Here is a 20,425-nt window from a genome sequence, read left to right as displayed (position 1 = left end):
ATTCATTTTGCATAGAGTTGTTTCTTTAGTTCTCTTATAATTGACCTTTAGAACGATAAATGTGTAAAATAATTTTGTTTATTATGGTTCCAAACCTTCCAACAATTACACAAAATGAAAATTTAAAAGGAAGGATTCATTCTGGAAGCATTTCCATTGTTTACATAATTGCACAGCTATAATTTAGTGCTCGTGTTGTTATGGAAAATAAAAAAAGGGCCATTACAGGCCATTTCAATTCAAAATATTGCACAGTGGTGTCAAAAATGGGGGAAAATGTTCACTTTAAAGCAGTTTAAAATGGATTAACCCTGTAAACAAAAACATTTCAATATAGTATTCTATGAAACACAAATGTTCAAGAAGTAGCCATCGTTCAAAGGGAATTAGAAATGTTGCAACTGTACTTTCACACCAATTACATATATATTATTCACTTAATATTTGCTCACGGCCCAGCAGATGATGGTTGTAACACAATAGCCGACCATCTGTCTCCCTGCCTTTCCTTAGCGGACTCGCGCCTGCTCCTCAGGAGCAAACAGATCCGGTTATTCCACCTAAAGTCACTCAGACCTTCCAGAAGGCCAAACAGAATTGTTAAGAAATAAAATTTATGTGTACAAAATCACTGAACTCCCTCTCTAATTTTTTACTTTAAGAAAAATAAAATGCTACATAATGAATAACTTCATTATTTTTCAGAGAAGATACCTGCCTTTTATCTAGAAAATTCTAGAGGGAGGTCTTTTGTTTGGTAAAAGGGAGAATGTTCAGATCTGGTTATCTCATTAATCTGGTTAATGAAAAGGTTCAACCCATTCCACGCCCAAGTAGAATTACTAATTACCAAAATATCTGAAAGCAAAAGGATACTTTTAACTCTAACCCTGCATATAATTTAAACTTTAACAATTAAAAAGGTAGCTACAATCCTGCAGTACCTTGAGGACATATTTGTAAGTATCAATTAACTCCTTCTTATGGAAGCTCAGAAATGCTGAGTGAAAAAAAAAAAAAAAAAAAAAAAAAAAAATTAGTTACCAGAAGAACAGATCCCTCAAAGCCCCAAAGTCTTGGCCTCTTGTTTCTGTTAGTAGGTCTTTGCTCCTCCAGCTCTGCGCAAAAGACACCCTTTATACACCACAAGCTGCTACCTGGCCTCTTCATACTCTACATTGGTTCAGACAGGACTTTTTGTTGATAAAAATAAAGCCTTTGGGATTATGGCCTTTTAAAAAGAGTACAGCAGATCATGTCATGAGCACTGTACTTCTGGAAGAGTCACTGAAAAAAAAAAAAAACACAGCAGAAGAAAGCTAAAAATTCCTTTCAAGATCTGAGTCGAGGAATATGTGGTATGCACTACACATTATCTGTTAAAAGGGCCAAGAATGGTATGATCTTTGGAGAAAAAGCAGAGATTTTTGTAAATGGGGGACAAATGTGACCTCTCTGGGTGTAACTGTGTTACCAAGGCCAGAAGAAATATGACAGGACAGAGTAATTGGGTTCTGTAGCTGGAGAAACAAAGTCACCTAGTACTTCTCACCATGAAATATGCTATGGAGAAGACACTGAGTTTCCCTGACAGCAGCGTGCAAAGGAAAAAGGGAGTGAGAACCCTGAAATGAACTTCTGATGGCCACAGGAGCTGCTTTGACCATTTGCATGAAATCAGGATTTCAGGAGTGACAGAACATCAGGCAGATGGCAGAAAGAGTCACTGCAACCCTCAGCTCTAAGGAGAGCCTCCACTGTTTTTTATGATTGCTTGCAATTAATCCTGCATCTGTGAGGAAGAACTCTGCTAGCCTTCAAACTGATGAAGACTGTCTGACTGCTTCAGGAAAAATGGGGGATTGGTTGACTGACTGATTTTAAGAAACACTATATGAATTTTATTTTATACTGAAGTTGATATGTCGCCAGATTATCTTAATTACTTCTCTTTCTTTCTGTTATCTCTAAGAGTGTTATTGAGAGTGCTGAATACTAACCACCAGATCACCAGGGAGAGCTTTATTGAGATATTATTTACATGTGATAAAATACCCTTTAAAGTGTACAACTCAGGAATGCCTGGGTGGTTCAGTTGGTTAAGCATCTGTCTTCAGCTCAGGTCATGATCCCGGGGTCCTGGGATCAAGCCCCGAGTCAGGCTTCCGACTCAATGGGGAGTCTGCTTCTCCCCCTACTCGTGCTCCTCTTCAAATAAAATTTTAATGCGTACAACTCAGTCGTTTTCGGTATATTCATAAAATTGTGCGTTATCACCACTATCTAATTTGAGAACATCTTCATTACTCCAAAATGAAAACCCTCTACCCATGAGCAGTCATTCTCCATTCCTGCCCACCAGGCAACCACTCATCTACTTTTCGGTCTCTATGGATATGCCTGCCCTGGGTATTTCAGAATATGGACTCATACACTATGTGGTGGGTTTTTTTTTTTACTGGGCTTCGCTCATTTGGCAGGTTTTCAAGGTTTATCCATATTACTGCATGTAGCAGTATTTTATTCCTTTTCATTGCCCAATAATATTCCACTGTGTTGATATACCACATTTTGTTCATCCTTTCATCAGCTGATGGACAGTTGGGCTGTTTCTACCTTTTGGTGACTGTGAATAGTGCTACTATGCAAATCTGTGTACGAGTTTTCATTTGAATACCTACTCTATTGTCAATACTTTTGGGCATATACCTAGCAATGGAATCGCTGGTTCATATGGTAATTCTATGTTTGAACTTTTGAGGAAGTGACAAACTGTTTTCTATAGCAGCGTCACCATTTTACATTCTTACCAATAACATATGAGGGTTCCAATTTCTCCACTTCTCATCAATATTTGTTATTTTTCATGTTTTTTAAAATTATAGCTATTCTAGTGAATGTGAAGTGGTATCTCACCATAGCTTCGATTTTTATTTCCCTGGTGACTAATAGTGTTGAACATCTTTTCACACGATGTTCACATGAACATCATTCACTTGTTGAAGAGACTATTCCTCTCCCACTTAACTGTCTTGACCCCCTTGTCGGAAATCAGTTGACCAGAGATATATGGGTTTATTTCTGGACTCTCAATTCTATTCCACTGATCTATATATCTAACCTTTTACCAGCACCAATACCGTTTTGATTGCTGTAGTTTTGTAGTGAGTTTTGAATAGGGAACTGTGAGTCCTCCAGCTTTGCTCTTTTTCAAGGCTGTATTAGCTATTTGAGGTTTATTGCAATTGCCTACGAATTTTAGCATCAGCTTTTCCATTTCTGCAAAAAATGCCACTGGAATTTTTATAAGGATCCTATTGAATTTGCAGATTAACTTGGGGAATATTGTCATCTTAACAATATTAAGTATTCCAATCCAGGAATATGGCACATTTTCCCACTTATTTTGGTCTTCTTTAATTTCTTATAGCAACGTTTTATAGTTTTCAGTGTATCTCTTTCATTTTCTAGGTTATATTTGTTATTAAATATTCTGTTCATTTTGATAAATGAAACTGTCTTCTTAATTTCATTTTCATATTGTCCATTGTAGTGTATAGAAACACAGTTAATTTTGTATATAGATCCTGTATCCTGTAACTTTGCTGAATTAATGTTTTCATTCTAATAGGAGTTTTTTGTGAGTGTAGGAATTCCTTAGGGTTTTTATATACAAGATCATGTTGTCTGTGATTATAGATAGCTTTCCTTCTTACTTTCCAGTCTGGCTGCCTTTTATCTCATTTCCTTACCTAACTGTCCTGGCTGTAATTTCCAGTACACCACTGAATAAAAGCTGTGAGAATGAATATCCTTCTTCATCTTAGGGAGAATGTGGAAGTTTAAAATGGAAAGGCCGTTGTTCCTGGGGTGGGAAGAAAGTCAGAGCCTGTGAGGTGGCATTCAACCTTTTCTCAAAATATTTTTGGAGATTAGCAAATTAGTGCAAGGATGCTCAGGGTACTCAGAGACCAGATGCACTGAGAAAGAACTCACCCTCCATCATATGAACTGAGTCATTCTCTCAGCCCTAAGTCCTTAGCAACATGAATGAAATATAAAGCCCCTTTTACTCTGACCAACAACACCCTGTTTGCAGCCCACAAATCAGGAGGAGCTGCTTCCACGTGGGCTTCCTATAAAGGGCATTTCACAGCTCACTGGGGAGACTAACAGAGAGATGGCAAACCCATCATGAAATTCCGGCACATTTATAATTCCATAAGATGAAAAAAACTGTTTGGAGGGTTGTAGAGAGATGTGACTTACCAGATGCACCAATCATGCCTTGAAGACACCATGGCTTATGTAATGACTGTCTTAGTCGTGACCCTGATGAGCCTCAAATCTACAACATTACAGTCAGTTTGTACAACAGGCTGGTTTAATGAGGTTGATGCAGATGCTCAGAGCAGTCATTAACTCCTGACAATGGGACTTCAGCAAGTGAGGGCTTCAATGAGTCCCTGCTGGTGAGTAATGACAGTGAAAGTGTTGAGGCTGCAGCAGACTCCCGTGAGCACAAAGTCCGCTCAGAGTGCTGGACATGGATGCGGCACTCTGAAATGGGACGAAACCTGGTGGCAAAAGCTGAGGGACAAGTAGACGCAGAAAGGCATTTGTCATAAGGGCCAGGGAGCAGGGTGGATGAGGTGGGATAGGAGGATGTTCAAATCTGCTTTTTCTGAGGCAGCCAGTTCAAGTCTCTCCACTTCCACCCCACTCCTCCCTCCACAGCCTTCACAACATTCTGGAGCAGAAGCAAAGGTCACTGCCATCACAGATTACAGGATAGTTAGAAATGTACTTATGGAGCATAATCATGCAAGTAATATCATTAAGGTAGGAATTACCGCAATGGGAGAAACATGCACTCAAATAATTAATATAGGTACTACAGCAACAGGCAGCCATACTGCTCCCAGGTATATTGTTCATCCTGTTTCAGGAATGAATCAGCTAGAAATATATGCTTAGAATATTAAAAAGAAATTCTTGGATGAAACCATAGCCTTAATATAGTCAGGTGCTGCCTAACGCCATGGCTGACAGGTGCAGTGAGGTTCAGTCAACATTGCCTATGATGCCAAGCAGAATACTCATTCACTCTCATGCTGGAATCCAGGTTAGGGTCTGACTGCACACTTGTATTACCTTAGAATGAAGCACAGAAATTTAGTAGGGGAAACATCTCTCTACTGAATTTGGGTCACAAGGATATTTAATGTGTTCCTTTGGAAACACATTAAACCTAGAGAAGAAAGATCTAAGAGATCATCATTCAATTTTTTAATTTACACAGAAATTGTCCCAAGGTCTGGACACAAACCCAAGCATGCTCCTCTTCCTTTGGAAGATTAAGTGTTAACGCAGGATCAATGAAGCACCATTTGACGTTGGTGAAAAACAGGCCTCATATGTAGAGCCAGAGCAACATTCTGAGGACATTACTTAGCTCTGAAACACAAACTATTCTTTCATCCCATTCACTTTGCCTAATAATCATTTATAAATGCAAAAAATACTTTTTTAGAGCTATACTTTCAAGTGAAGTCAATAAATGCTCTGGCTTAAAAATGTGCTTCCAAAATATATACATATTACTCTCACAGAAATATTATCAAATGAGGGAACTAGGTCATAAAATGCTATCTTCAAAATAGAAATGAGCCTCCCACCAAAATATTCTTAGGAAAATGCTGGACAAAAATTGAGCGTACATGTGTGCACGTGTGGGCGTGTGCGTGCATGTGCATGCATACACACATGCGCGTGTGTGAGGCATAGGCACTGTGTGTAGGGGTGGTAGTTAGAGGATTCTATGGAAAAACACCAAGATATCTCCCAGGATTCCGACAAGAAACGAGGATTCCTATTTTTCTCTCAAATGAACACTAGAAAACCCACATCATTTATAGCTTCTGTGTTCATTTAATACTGCTAAAAGATTTAGACATTCTGATGTTGTCAAAGATGAGTGTCCAGTGCATTTAAAAGCATTTCCTTCTCCCTGCTGAAATTGGGAAGCCTCGTTCTCAGGTGTGGATGAAGGTAAGCCTGCTTGGTGGCCTGGGGGTCTCTGGGCTCTTTGTTTGCGATGACTAAGAACAGGTTAAAGAGGAAAGGCTCTTCCTGTTGGAGCCTCTCATGTCCTCTGGTGTGTTCTCACACAGGAAAAGAAATATGCTTTGGAATATGGTTATACATTCTTTTTATTCTAGGATAACATAAGACGCATGCTCTCTAGTTTATTTCCTTGTACGTAAAATTACTCCACCTGCGCATGGGAGCAAAATCAAAGCTTTCCATATTTTGTGTTCTGTCAAAAAAATAAAAATAAAAAAGGAAGAGAAAGAGGAGCAATGTGCTGGTCATTCAGTTCTGGGACTCTACAAAACCATCCCACCAACATGAGGTGGAGGCCTGGATGCGATACGTAGATCAGTCCCAACGGAGAACACTTTTAGTTTCATCATGGGCAAGACACTTACAACATCGTCTTCTTTTTTATAATGTAATATGTGTTTGGACAATGAGCTCCCAAGAACGGCTTAAATCTGAGAAAAAATTCCCAAAGGGACCTAGCTCTCTCAACCCACTTCTCAACCACTAAGAAAGCAGCAGTTTTGGCAAAGCCTGCCTGTCCCAGTGATGGAGAGCCCAGTGGATGCGAATCCCACCAGAGGAGGACGGAAAGAGGTAAAGGTAGGGAATTAGACCGTCTAGAGTACTTAAGTGACATTTAACGGGTCGACAAATGGCTTGCTGCTTCAAATTCTAGGAACAGGTGTTTGACATTTTGGTTTCTGACTTACATGTAATAAAATTCATTTGGGGGGCTTAAGAAGTACTTTCTGTAAACAAAGTTGCTTTCAGCAGATGCTGGAGAGAAGGAGGAAGAATGAAGAGGAGGGATTTGGAAATAAGACTCCTAAAAGGTAGCACTACTTTGATCTTTGATCTTGGGCAAGTACTTTGTCTCCTGAGCATCAATTTCATCATCTGTAAAATGGGAATGAAAATGCAACCTACCCCACAGTGCTCTTACAAAGGGCGACAGAGACTGACTGGAAAGCATTTTGTAAATTCTAAAGCCTCATACATCATTGCTTGTATTAAATTATGGCAGCATTTTTAATTATGATCTTATTAAAATATTCATTTTTCTAGGGCCAACTGAAAAAGAAGACTTGAAATAGATTTGATTTCAAATCCACTCATTAGGGCACCTGGGTGGCTCAGTCAGTTATTCTTTTCAGCTCAGTTCATGATCTCAAGGTTGTGAGATCGAGCTCCATGTCAGGCTCCACGCTGGACGTGGAGCCTGCTTAAGATTCTCTTTCTACCTCTCCCTCTGCCCCTCCCCTGCTCATGCTCTCTCTCTAAAGAAAAAAAATAATAATAAAATAAGTGCTTTTGTTTAAAAAACCCCCACTCACTTAAAAGGAGTCCAAAAAAATGAAAGCCACATCATTCTGATAGTCTCCTACAAAAACATTTCACAATAAGTTGACGAAGTTCTTGAGTGCTAACTCAGTTGCAGGTACCATGTCAGCCCAGGCTGTGAGGGGAATGAGGAAGAATAAAGGTGGCCCCTGCCTTCCAGCAATGACCCCTCACGGGTAGGGGACAGCTCTACATAGCTGAGAGTGAGAGTAGGCCAAGAGCACAGGGCTCCTGGAGGGGCACAGCCCAGCACTCTATGAGGACCCAGGGGAGGGAAGCAGATAGGTGACACAAGGGCCCTGAGTCTTGACAAAAAGACCATGCTGCACACATTCAATGCAAGACTCCAGTACAGGGTTAAAAAAAAAAAAAGGTAGATATTTTATTTTGTCTTACTATTAAAAGGTTCTCTTCTTCTAAAATTTATTTAGCCCACAAATACCTACCAAAGAATATTTTTCCATGGAAGAACAAAAGAAAAACCGTTGTTTATTGTTTCTTCAGAAAACAATGTTCTCTCTAAAATGTGTTCCAGTAAATAGCATTAATAGCTGAACAGTCTGCAATTACCACACTCCCACTTATTGTTAGGTATTAAAAAGGGATCAACAGACAAAAAGAGATTATTCCCCACAAGGAGAGCACTTTCTCACAGAAACAAAACTTGCAATTTAGAATGCGTTTCTTGATGTTATTTCCTTGTATCCAAACCTATCCTTTATGGATTATAAACCACAGTCTTGACTTAAAATCTCTTATATTCAAAAATCAATCTTTTCCACACAGGAGTTAAGGCATCTCCCTCCCCAAGTACAATTCAGTATTTGCAATGCTTCTAGAAGCCACCTCTTGGTCTCTCAGTTCTTCTCTGCCTGAAGAAAAATGTAAATTTTCTTAAAATCTTTGTAGAATTCTAAATGGGAAAAGAAGCTCTTGCAGGTCAACAAGCGATTTTCCAAACAACAGGGGAATCCCTTCTGCAGCGACCCTACTACTGAAGGCCTAACTGTTCTCATTTTTCCAGGGCCCCAAAGAGAGCCGTTATAACCCCATTTCATAGAACAAGCAACTCAGGCCAGAGGAGGCTATGCGGTTACTGACTCAAGCATACAGCGACTTCAGTGCAAGGCCAGGGCTCAAGCTCCAGAGTGGATGGCCCTTTAGCCCAGGCTGCCAGGAGGTAGCCAGACCAGCTGGCCATAGACGGACCTGACAGAGTTTGAGAAGCTTACAAACCCCCGATCCATCACCGGCCACATCTGAACAGGACACCTGGCTAGAAAGTGCCTCTGGTGGTGAGCTGGAGTCTACCATCAGTCCCCACTCGGGAGGTAAGACAGCCTGATCTCTCTCTCCTCACAGGCAGGGCTCCAGACATTTGAAGGAAGCAATCATCTGTGCCCATGTGCCAACTCCTCACCATGCAAGCTGTTCTCTCGCCATCCTTCCTCGTCTCAGCCGCTCGGCAACGTGCACTCAGTGTGCAGGGGGGAGCACAGCCCCCCTGAGCCCCTCCCTGCCTCCACGCACACTTGCAGTGCCTCAGATACTGGCACTGCAGGCCACACCACTCATTCAGATTCGGCTTCAGGACAAAATGCCCCCCAGTATTTGTCATGTTAACTCTGAATCCGTGTAATCATTCCGTGCTTGAGTTCTTAAATTGTTTTCTTTTTTAAAAAAATAAATTGGACCAATTGCAATTGAATACCCGCTTTTTGAAGAAGAGTCCCCTACTGGCAATTTTCATAATGTTCAACCTCAAACATTTGCCTCTCTTTAATCTCCCTGGTTAAATTTTTGTAGGGTTTAATTTCTCTGGTTAAGTTGAGAGAGCTAGCCTGTCATGTTTGTTTTGATTGCTGGGTTCTGTCGTTTAATTTACATCACCTGGCTCTTCTAGTCTGCTGTCATCTGTGCAGGTACTACTATTTGAGGGCAGGGTCCCTCAACCACAGCACTACTGACACTGGGCTGTAAATTCTTTGTTGTGGTCCTGTACGTTGTAGGATGTGTAATGACACCCCTGGTCTCTACCCACTACACCCCTTTCCCTCCTGTGACAACCAAGTATCTCCAGACATTGCCCAGTGTCCCTAGAGGGGAGGGGGCGGCAAACCCCCCTGCCATCCCAGGAATCACTATTCTAGGGTAATGAATGAAGGCCAAATCACCACTCTAGAAAGTAGAAAGTTCATGTCAGCTCTGAAACTGATCACTGGAGCCAAAGTCTCAATCAGAATGGTTTGGCTCAGCTACTTTGGTCATCTGTTCTTCCCCATGATGCCACATGGATTTGAGGAGGCCTTTCTCTTTTTTTCCTCCTATTTTTGATCAATCAACATATTTATTGAGTGTGTATTCTGCCTGGGAAAAGACAAGATGCACTCCAGTGAGTCTATAAGGAAGATTCTGGTGACGTGGGCCTTGTTAGAGGACACCGTAGGGTTTCCTTCCAAAGAGAGACCTTGGGGCACAAAAGAACATTTTTTCTACTGAAAGATGTAGGTCAGCTTATACACTTTACCATATGGTAACAGTTTAGTAAGGACAAAATCAATTTTCCACATATATTGAGTTATTATATTACATTTTTAGGCTTTAATTTATTTCATGTAGCATATGCTTACTAAACATGTATGGCTAAATTCATATTTAAATTCATAATTCATACTCTTCACTGATAGCGTTTATTTGAAAGAAAGTCTTTATACCTTTAACTCCAAAAAGGGAAATCAAACAAAACTCAAGTTTCTGGCCTCAGGTAAACCTCTCCCTCTCCAGGTCAGCCTCCCCTGCTATCATCTTACACTTTCTAAAGCTGTGAAACAAGTTCACTGCACACGTGTTAAACCTCCTAACTGAAGCCTCTACCATCTGTTACCTTCTACATATTTCTACTTTCCTTATTTAGGTGTATGAGGGGTAAGTGGGCTTGGTCTTTAGCTTAATGAAAATAATTACTGGTTTCACAGCTGTATAAGAAAAAAAACAAAACTCCCCAGGTTATGATTTTGGTGTAGTCATCTGTCTCAAGTCTCTATGGTCACTGATAGCTAAGCAAAGTTATAATAAAATTTTCTTTGGTAAAACTTAACTAATGTATGGTTTGTACATTCTCATGAAACATTATGGGAAACACTCAGAAACCACCGGATGTTACCTGGTGACAGAACACAAACCATATGCGTTGGGGAAGAAGAGATGACCAACCAACATGACAGATTCTACATTTCATCACTCTGAATTTGTACAGTAAGCACACAGTAAGAATTATTACTAGTTCATCAATATATGTTAGGACAGGGTTCACATTTACCACCCATCCTTGTAAGCATTATTCTTCCATCAAACCTAAGTCAAACTTGAAAGTTTTATTTTATTTATTGCTATAGACCTTTACATTAAATAAAATCCCACTATTTAAAAAAAAAAGTAAATTCACACTCAAAATAATATTTTTAGAAAAATAAAGGAGTTTTTTTAAGTGTCAAAGTACTTTCAAAACCAAATAGTAACAAAACTGGCTAATAAAAATTAAGATAATAGAGACCTTTAGAAATTCTAGCTATTTTAATAACTGTAAATAAATTTACAGTTTGGACATCAACTGTTCAAATTCCAACAGTGTTAGACATTATGTTCTCTTAGGTAGAGAGGAAATGTGCCTGGAAGCCTTTCCAACACATTTCTACTTCGTAACAGGTAAGAATTTTTTTTTTTTTAAAGATTTTATTTATGTATTTGAGGGAGAGAGAATGAGGGAGAGAGAGCATGAGAGGGGGGAGGTCAGAGGGAGAAGCAGACTCCCTGCCGAGCAGGGAGCCCGATGCGGGACTCGATGCGGGACTCGATCCCGGGACTCCAGGATCATGACCTGAGCCGAAGGCAGTCGCTCAACTGACTGAGCCACCCAGGCGCCCTTGGTTTAAGCTTCTTAAAATGCTTTTTGGCAATGTTCAGTGTTGTGCTCCAAAACATTCAATGGCTCCCCATTAGTCATGAGGTGAAAACAATGCTGAATCCAGGCTCCCTACAGTGCTGCCTAGATTCATGTCCGCCCATTATTTCCAGGCACATATTTAGAACTAATACAAACCACTCTGGTCACTGTTCCTTGAACATGGCCTGAGAAGGTCTGTATCTCCGACACGCGCAATTCCATCCTGCTTCCTGTACTACTATTTAAATCCTATCCATCCTTGAAAGTTCTGCTCAAATCGATTCCACCTCCTCTGTGAGCTGTTTTCAGACCAACTCAGCTAGAAGGGTATTCAACCCAGTTCAATTCCTATAAGGTGTGTACCAGTTATTTGGCTCTTCACACAAGGTGATGGATACCACAGATACTCATGTGTATCATAATACTGTCTCCGCCCTCAGAACCTGACCAGGTCGTTACAATGGTGAGGAAAAATATTCAACATGAAAAGATTATTGAACCTTTTGCTATGTTTAGGAAAGAACAATGTGACCCTAATAATAAATGCCTAAAAATAGATCAGGGGATCCAAGAAGGCGCAATGAGAGAGGGCCGTAGAGGTCCTCTGGTCCAACTTACTCATTGGGTCTCTTGTGCTCAGGCAAGGGCCCCATGGCCAGTGGGTGACAATGCTGAGTCTCACTCCCAGGTCTCTCATCTCCCAATATGTGGTTTGCCAACCATAAAAGTCAAATGTTGAAAATATTTTAAAACCATCTTATATCCTGGTGTCTTGGAAGATACATCTCCCCATTCTTAAAAACCTCAGGAATAAGGCCTGGGATTAGTCCTGTTTTTACTCACTGTAAAACCCTATAGTTTTAAAAAACTATTTTCAAATGAAGCTTTTATGTTAGCCTTCTAGAGTTCCTCCACTGATACACACCAAGCATTACTTAATCCTCTAAACATCAGTTAGACCTTTAAATTTATAAATATGCATTTCACCCTGGTAGCACTGAATCAAAATCCCATGAATTTAAACCTTGGTAACAATCACATGCTGTACAGAATAAGCACTTTAGAGATATATTAGAATTACTTCCTTGGATATGAGATAAAACAAGGTCCCTAATTTGCCATCTTAATTCTGCACTTTTCCTGAAACTGAATACTCATTTACGTTTAGCCTTAAATATATTTATAAATTTATGTGCATCTAACACACAGTTCTAGTTATAAGTCTAAATTTTCAGCAAAGAACAATTCTTTGTCTGAGAAAAGGTGATGCAATTATTACATATCACTGCATGATACAGGCTGTCTGGGGTTATTAAAAGAGTCAGGTATGGCCAATTTACAAGTATCACCCCTGCACCTTGCTTTCATAGCTTACTGCTGAGTCTTACGCTCACTGAGGAGCCCCTTGGGATCTTTTTTACAAACGACTGTTTATTATTATATTATTCCATCATATACCTCATGAGAGGAGGTTGTAACTTCCGTTAAGAAAATCATGAGCTATTTTGACTTCTAAGAACATTACTCTATATATGATGTTTAAAATTATGTTATCTTTAACGTTGGTGTGGTAAAAAGTTCACTAAAATATGAAGTTAAATGAAAGCAAAAGATTCCTAAAACAAGTTAAATATTCTTGGCTATAAAACAAGTGGCTAAAATTAAGGGGGAAAAAAGAAATGCTACAAGTGCATTTAGTGACTGAAATATGAGCCATGTTGATCATGTATCACCAGCGCTCAGCGTGGTACCTCGCAGAGTAGCCACTGTCTGAGCCAGGTTCTTACTTGCAGGCAACAGAATCCACCCTGCTGGGATGAGGACAAAAGGGATTTTTATCAGGGCATTAGATGGCTTATAGAGTTTCTAGAAGTGTCGGGGAACCAAGTATGAACCCTCCACAGCCCGGAACAAGGTGGCAAGTAGGAACGTCCAGCTATATACCAGAGTGATTCCAGCAAAGATGCTGCTGCCTGCCCTGGTCACCACGATGCAGGGTCCGGAGCAGAACCTCCCCATGACCCAGCTGCCGCCCGCCACTCCCTACGTGTGCTTCCCAGCACCGCCGTCTAGGTGCCTCTGCTGGAAGGGACCTGGGTGGATGTCGACCCAGCTGCAAGGAGCTGGGACACATATAGTTAAGCTTTTTAGCTTCCATCATAGAGAAGGCACAGCGGGCAGGGTGAGGAATGGGAAGAAAGTGAGCCAGTGGCAGGAGACACACAAAAAACGTTTCTGAGTCACAAGAGGGTTAAATAAATATTTTAGTTAAGTCTGACCCACAGCATGGGGAGTGGGTATTTCTCCACATGTTCTGAAATTCCACAATGCCTAATCCTATCTTTTAGTCAAACCATTATGTTCAAAAGTAAGAAAATATATGGGGAAAGAAAAACATTAACATCCTAACATATTAAAAAATAAAATACACTCAGTTACTAGAACTGCTGTTCTTTTCCTCATACTCTTCAGTATTATCACAAGGGCTCACCTAACTGAAGGCTGTTGTGTCCAGGCTCTGAGTTGAGTGCGTTACATATTTTATCTCCTCAAAGTCTTCAAACAACCCTTGGAGGTAAGCAACATAATTTCCTGCATTTGACATATAAGGGGAGCAAGGCATAGTGAGGTCAAATGGCTTGGCTAATAAGAGGAACAGCCAAGACTAGAGCCCAGACAGGCTGTCTTGAAGCCCATGCTCTTTAACTATTACACTGTATCACACCATATTACGCTTAGTCATGACTTTCTACTGTTACGATTCAAATCTGTCACTTGACGGTTACCTCCAGGCTGAACAATACATATTTCTCCACTTGAGAGAGGTCTCATGTTTTTTGGTGTGTTACAAAATTACAGATGAAAATGACAAAGACCTACATTTCCCAAAGTTTCTAGATGCAAATTTGCAACAATAATTTTACGTTAATGTAAGCTTTGCCCTTAAAAGAGACTTTAACTTTGATGTGTAACAAACTGCATTAAGATGTTAAATCTGTAAGTCATTGTTAAAAAACAGTTTACTTATTTTAAGCAAAGAAAATGTTCCAGTCTTTGATATATGTTCTTAGAAACATGAAAATAAAATTCCTTTCCTCAACTGTCCTTTTCCATTTCACACATATTGATCTTTCCATATGTTTTAAATAACGATGAAATTAATAGGAACTGTTTTTAATAAACCCAAATCATGGTGCTTTTCAAGTCCAAATATTTTGGGGAAGACTGAGGTGAAAAAGCTGCTTAAGCATTAGGAAAAACTAAGAACAACCAAGAACAGCTTTAGAAGGGCAGTTGAAACATGGTGAGGAGCTGGGAAGGCAGCTGTGGAAAGCTATCTGGGGCTGGAGGTGGGAGGGTGCTCCAATCAGGAGGGGTCTGAGGAGGGGGGCCAAGGCCTGAGCCCAGGTCAAACAAGATGGAAGGAGAAACAGAACCAAGGACTGACTGACTGCTTGACCGGCCTGTTAGCTGTGAATCAAGGGGGAAGACATGCCCTGTTGGATGGCATAAGCCAAGCCTTGCCTCTGAATTCTAACAGCCTTTTTAAATGTGTGGCATTGGGCAAAAGTTCTTGATATTTTTTGAACCTTTGTTATTTAAACAATGGGTCATGATATTAATCTAACTGAATTGCAGAGAAGAATCGGTGGGACAACGTCATGCAGGTCCCAGTACAGAATCTGGCACTGTGGATGCTGGGGAACTGAAGACCCTCTGCCCCATCCCCACCAGCCCACCAGACACAAAGCAGCTGGGCAGAGGGAAACCAACTGGAAGATCCTTCATAGATAGGCTGGGTAGTCAGTCCCACAAGTCACCCCAAATTTTATTCATAATGTAGAGTTATTTTGAAAGTCCTTATGATCCTACATATTTTTTAAACCAGTAATAGGATCAATTTTTAAAAGAAATTCAGAGTGGAGGAAAAGTTTACAGCTATTTGAAAGCATTTTCTCAATCATACTAATAAACCATAAACTCAAACTGCACAAGTACTTGGGAAAATACTAGTTGATAAGGTCATTGTTTTAGCTATTAAATTATTAAGTTATTAAAATAGCTAAACCTGGTCCAAACAAAAACTGTTGGCTTGGAATGCACTACATTTTGGCTGTTCAGTCTACGTACCATTATTATTTTTTTAAATACAGAAAGGACTACAATTGTTTACATAATGAATTGACTACCATATTAAATGAAACCATGGTTTCATCTGATTGTATCATAGAACACGGTCTATGAGACATCTATTTTACAAATAGGTTTAAAAAAAAAATGTCTTCAATTACTATAAGCACCCTTATACCTAGAAAAAAGATTTTTAACATCTTAGAGCTTATTTCCAATTCAACACTTTATTAGTCACTACTGACATAGTTTTGATACCCTCATATTTAGGAAAGCATTTGTAAAATGACTATGCCACACCATCACGCTCACAGGGCCCTGGGTCTTGCAGCAGTTTTAAAGGCCAGCAGTGGCCCGTGAGCCGTACAGTGAGAGTTGTGCAGACAAGTGTGCCACCTGGAGGTGGAAGAAGGAAATTCACCTTGGATTTTATTTGTAAGACAAAACTAATAAATGTTAGACCATCTTAAATTATTTGCTATTACTTATCTTACTAAGAAATAAGGAAAATTTTTTATAAGGTTCTCTCTGCAAGAACAAAGGCTTTCAGTAGCAGGCTAGTGACTCTTTGAGAGCTTTCACAAGAAGGAAACAAGCTTTGAGATGGTACTAGTCACAGGTGCACAGTTCACCAATTAAAAAATTGAATTTAACTGTATTCTCTACAGTAAGTGCTTCTTGTCTTTTTATAATTAATATAGTATCTGTTTTCAGAAGAACACATAAGTTCTGGAACAATCACCATGATCCATTTAGGCATGTGGACCAAAAGTTAAACTAATTATCAGAGACATTTCTTACTTAAATGAGAAAAGTTTCTTTCATTAGAAGGTTTTCTGTGTAATTTTCTTCTGGAAAGAAATAAGGTTTATTTAGAGTAATTCTGTTTGGCAGACAGGGCTTCTAAAACATATACCAATAATTGTTAAAGTTACAGCAAAACAGCCAATTCTATTAAGCACACATAAAAATTCAAGTATCTAATGGCTAGACAATAAGCTGATTATAAACAGATTTATGGCATCCCTGTTTTGTCTTAGGATTCTGGATATTGGGATCGCTGCTAGCAATGGGCCAACACTTAAGATTTACGTATTTTACAATGAACTACAAAAGTTCAAGCTTAACCAAAAACATGGCATATATTAAAATAATTTTAAAATGAAAATGACTTTAAGTATGAAACCTGAAAACTCTCTTTTTCTACACTGTAAAATCATATTTTTTGAAATTATGTTTTGGGTTCTCAAACTCTTATTTCACCTCATGTTGTTTCATTTCCACTCCAACAGCCTTTAAAATAGAAAGGTGATTCTAAATTCACATCCATTTATGTGACTTTCTAGAAAACTCATTCTAGGAATACTAAGTGTTTGTTGCTGCTGACTTCTAACTTGTTTTCATTAAATGAGAAAATTCTACAGTTGATTATTATTTCCAAGTAAATTTTTTTTCCCTGCAAAATCTTAGCAAAATACCTCTTTAAAGTACTGTGTTGTTAACTAAACCTTTGTCTTTTCTGTCACTGAGGGATTTCGTTATCTGTGAGAGTTCATTCTCTTCCTTATTTATATCCCTCAATCTTCCACACACCCTAAGTTGCATCATTCTGTGAAAGATGCTTCCACCTGCAATGATGGCTACAAATATCTGAGCACAGAGTACAAACATTTCTGCTTTCACATCTTATTTCTGCGTTTATTTAGGAAATAAATGAGACTGTGGGTCCAAGTCCAGCCTGTTACATAGAGATGTCCTCTACGCACTGCTGGAATTGGAGCAAGTATGACAAAGACAGCTCAGTAGGACAGTATGGTTATTACTTCAGATAAAAGCTCCATGATGAAAACTCATTGTGTACCAGGGGATGTATTGCAAGAATTTTAAATAGAGCTGAAGGGTCGAGAAGCTTCAAGAAGCATGTTCTGAAGCAACAGAGAAAAACTGCCTAATCTGGAGAATGACCTCTTACATGTATCCTAAGGGTATCAAAAAGGTCTGTGTGTCTCTATTATACATTCAAAGAATTAAAAAAATGCAGACAGGATGACTACTTGGTAGTTCATGAATGATTCAAGGTCACTGATAAGTAGCTACCATTTCAAGGGTAAATTCTAAAACATTCTCCATATCTCTAATTGGTCAAGAAGACCTAGTAATAACATGAAATGCTTTAAAACTTCTTGAATCTTTCCTATTCCTTCTTCCCATTCCCAGTGCTATCATCTTAATTCTCATCATTTTAAAGTTCTATATTCATTTAACCACTTCCTAATTAATCTTTCAGGCCCAACCTCCCACCCTATCCTACCGCTGTCACATTTTCAAATCCATCTTCCAAACTGAGTCCAGAATAATCTCTGTGAAGTACAAACCAATCCTATCACTTGCCTGTTGGATATTCATTCAGCAAATCAGGCCTCAGAGTTCCTGTTCCCATTGGCAGGGCTCTTCCTAAGGGAGACAGGCCAGGGACTGTCCACATCCTACCCTGCACGCCCAGGATCTATAAGAATGGGCTGTTTCTAGCAGCTCCTTTGACCTGTTCCCTTTTTAGCCACCCTTTGGAAGAAATTAAGATAACTCCTCATCGAGAAATGTCAGGACATCTAATTTATGAGTGAGGTCTTGTACAAAAACATCCTAACTACTAAAACAATAGTTTTCAAACATTTTTAAATGACCAGAATAATTTTCTTCAAATAATATCTACTGCAGAACACCACCAAAAGTGGTTGAAAGAGCATTTTTGAATTTGACAACATAGGCTGAGGCTAGCTCATCTAGCACTATGTAAGCCACAGAATAAAGTTCAAATTTGGTTGGTGCAATGCAAGGTCAGCGGAGAAAAGAAACAGGGATGTGATGAAATCTGATTTACATTTTTGGAAGACCAATGTGGTTGCTGTGTGTAGAAGAGTTGAAACTACTGAGAATTTTAATGTGCTTGATGTATTTTCATGAACCCTAATTTAACCTACAAAAAGTCATATGCACTTTCCACCTTGTGGGCTTGTGTTTCCACCTTGTGGGCTACCGTGATAACAGAGTCACAGAATACCTGATCCTCGCTGGTTAATCCCAGGTGCATCACAAGGTAAAAATGCACCAGGAAGTCCGAGTTTGGCAAAACATCCTGGCGTCTGGTCATCATGGCACAGATCAGTCTGTAGGCTTGTAGTTTGCCTTCCTTATATTCATTTGGCAACGCTGTCGCCTGCCAAGGAGATGAGTTTAAAGATTTAATCAACTCCAGATGCAGAGCATTTCAACATTTCATTTACTTCTCAGTATTCTATAAGAGTTGTTTATGGAGATGAGGGATACAGTGGCTTTAGTAAGATTCAGCTTGTCTTCAAAATGTGCAGTCTTGGGCAATTACATTTTTTAAACTCAATTTCACAAAGGAAGAGGAAATTGCAATAAAGGAATAAACACATATCCACTTGCCTTAAATAGCCATGATGCAAACATTCTGAGTGGTGGGATCAGGACCGGTGGAGACGGAGAAGACTGGTTATCCAGGCTTATTGCCAGATTATCCCGTATCTAAGTCAGAGAGAGGAGAATTTTAGGAAAGGTCATGCTTAGCTTATCCCAACAATATTTCAATATTGTGTTCCATAGCCAAATAGCTGCTTCTCATTAAATTTCTGTACGTTGAGTAAAAACCTACAACATTTACAATTTTTTCTTTTACTGTGAGATCTACTGTAATTTTGAATTGTGTGTCCCACTTACTGGACATGGTTTTAGATTTAATACAAAACTAGGGCATTGTTTTCCCTAGAGTGTTAATGCCTGGGGAGGTCCTGAATTCTACATGGTAAGGAATGGCTTAACAAGTTATACTGTATAAATATAAATCGTTTTTGAAAAACAAAAATAAAAAACAAAAAACTTAATAACCTAGGGTAATCATACATTATAAACAAAAACCAGAATGAAAACTGTATGTATTCTAAGATTCTACCTTTGTAAAAATGTATTTAGCCACAGAAATAAAACTATATACGGGTTATCTCTGTGGGATGATGATGTTAATTTTCTTCTTATATTTTTCTATATTTTTCAAATTTTGTACAATAAAACCAGCATCACTTTTATAAAAGTGTATAGTGAATAGTACCCTATTCCTTTAATGTCCTATAGTAATATTCTCCGTATGTATTAAATAACTCTTCTGCATTTATAAAATGACCAAATTGTAAGTTATTACTTACTCTTTGACAATCAAACATACTTTGTCTACACACCTAATCCGTGTTCCAGAATACATTAATTGCAACACAGTTTTTATGTTACATGATAAATCAATTTCCCCCATTAGACTAACAGGTAATGTAGCAGGACATACCTTTGCTAGTTTGTACCAGAGTTCATAGAGATAGCCAAACACTTTGGCGTGAATCTTGGGTGACTGGATATTATTCACATCCCCGAGGATTCCCAAGATTCTTCGCCATAACACAGCAGCAGAGTCTGGGTGCCAACCAGTGAGGTTCCCTCCAGCAATTATACTACAGTCATCGGCAAGGCACTCACTGCTATCTATGGAGAAAAACATGTCTGTAAACACAATCTTGATTTCATCAGTACAATCTTTTCTCTTTAATGCAAATTACCGATGCTTGACAATTTATATATTCAGAGTAAAATAAGATGAAGATGAAAAGTGTGCAATGGCTGATGATTTGAAAGGATAGAAAAGCTGAGTCAATGAAGAAAGGTCAAATGACTTTGATTCCTCGAACTAAAAGGGCAATAACCTAGAGATGGTAAAACCGTTTCTGGAGATCCTGGGAAGGGAGGGTTTCATAAAACAGGGGAGGGAGGGGAAGGAGGAGAACCTTGGGCAGGATGGGTAGGGAACAGGGCCATGAAAAATAGGTGGCCAGGGAAGAC

The 20,425-nt window shown here is 39.2% G+C and overlaps 1 protein-coding gene across 5 annotated transcripts in view; it reads right to left on the bottom strand.

Annotated features, from left to right (window-relative positions):
* Positions 1-20,425, bottom strand: part of RALGAPA2 (Ral GTPase activating protein catalytic subunit alpha 2) — a 324,790-nt gene that overhangs the window by 150,519 nt on the left and 153,846 nt on the right. For all 5 annotated transcript variants that reach the window (XM_035005755.1, XM_035005753.1, XM_035005752.1 and 2 more), the window contains 3 exons: positions 19,878-20,071; positions 18,971-19,069; positions 18,582-18,737 (listed from right to left, as the gene is read on the bottom strand). In XM_035005755.1, the coding sequence (XP_034861646.1) occupies positions 18,582-18,737; positions 18,971-19,069; positions 19,878-20,071 (449 nt within the window). The remainder of the gene's footprint in view (positions 1-18,581; positions 18,738-18,970; positions 19,070-19,877; positions 20,072-20,425) is intronic.

The sequence above is a fragment of the Mirounga leonina genome, unplaced genomic scaffold, assembly GCF_011800145.1.
Source record: "Mirounga leonina isolate KUSES-001 unplaced genomic scaffold, KU_Mleo_1.0 Mir_150, whole genome shotgun sequence".
Classification (NCBI taxonomy): Eukaryota; Metazoa; Chordata; class Mammalia; order Carnivora; family Phocidae; genus Mirounga; species Mirounga leonina.
Note: the sequence above shows the minus strand (reverse complement) of the source record. Positions and strands in the feature narration are given on the sequence as shown.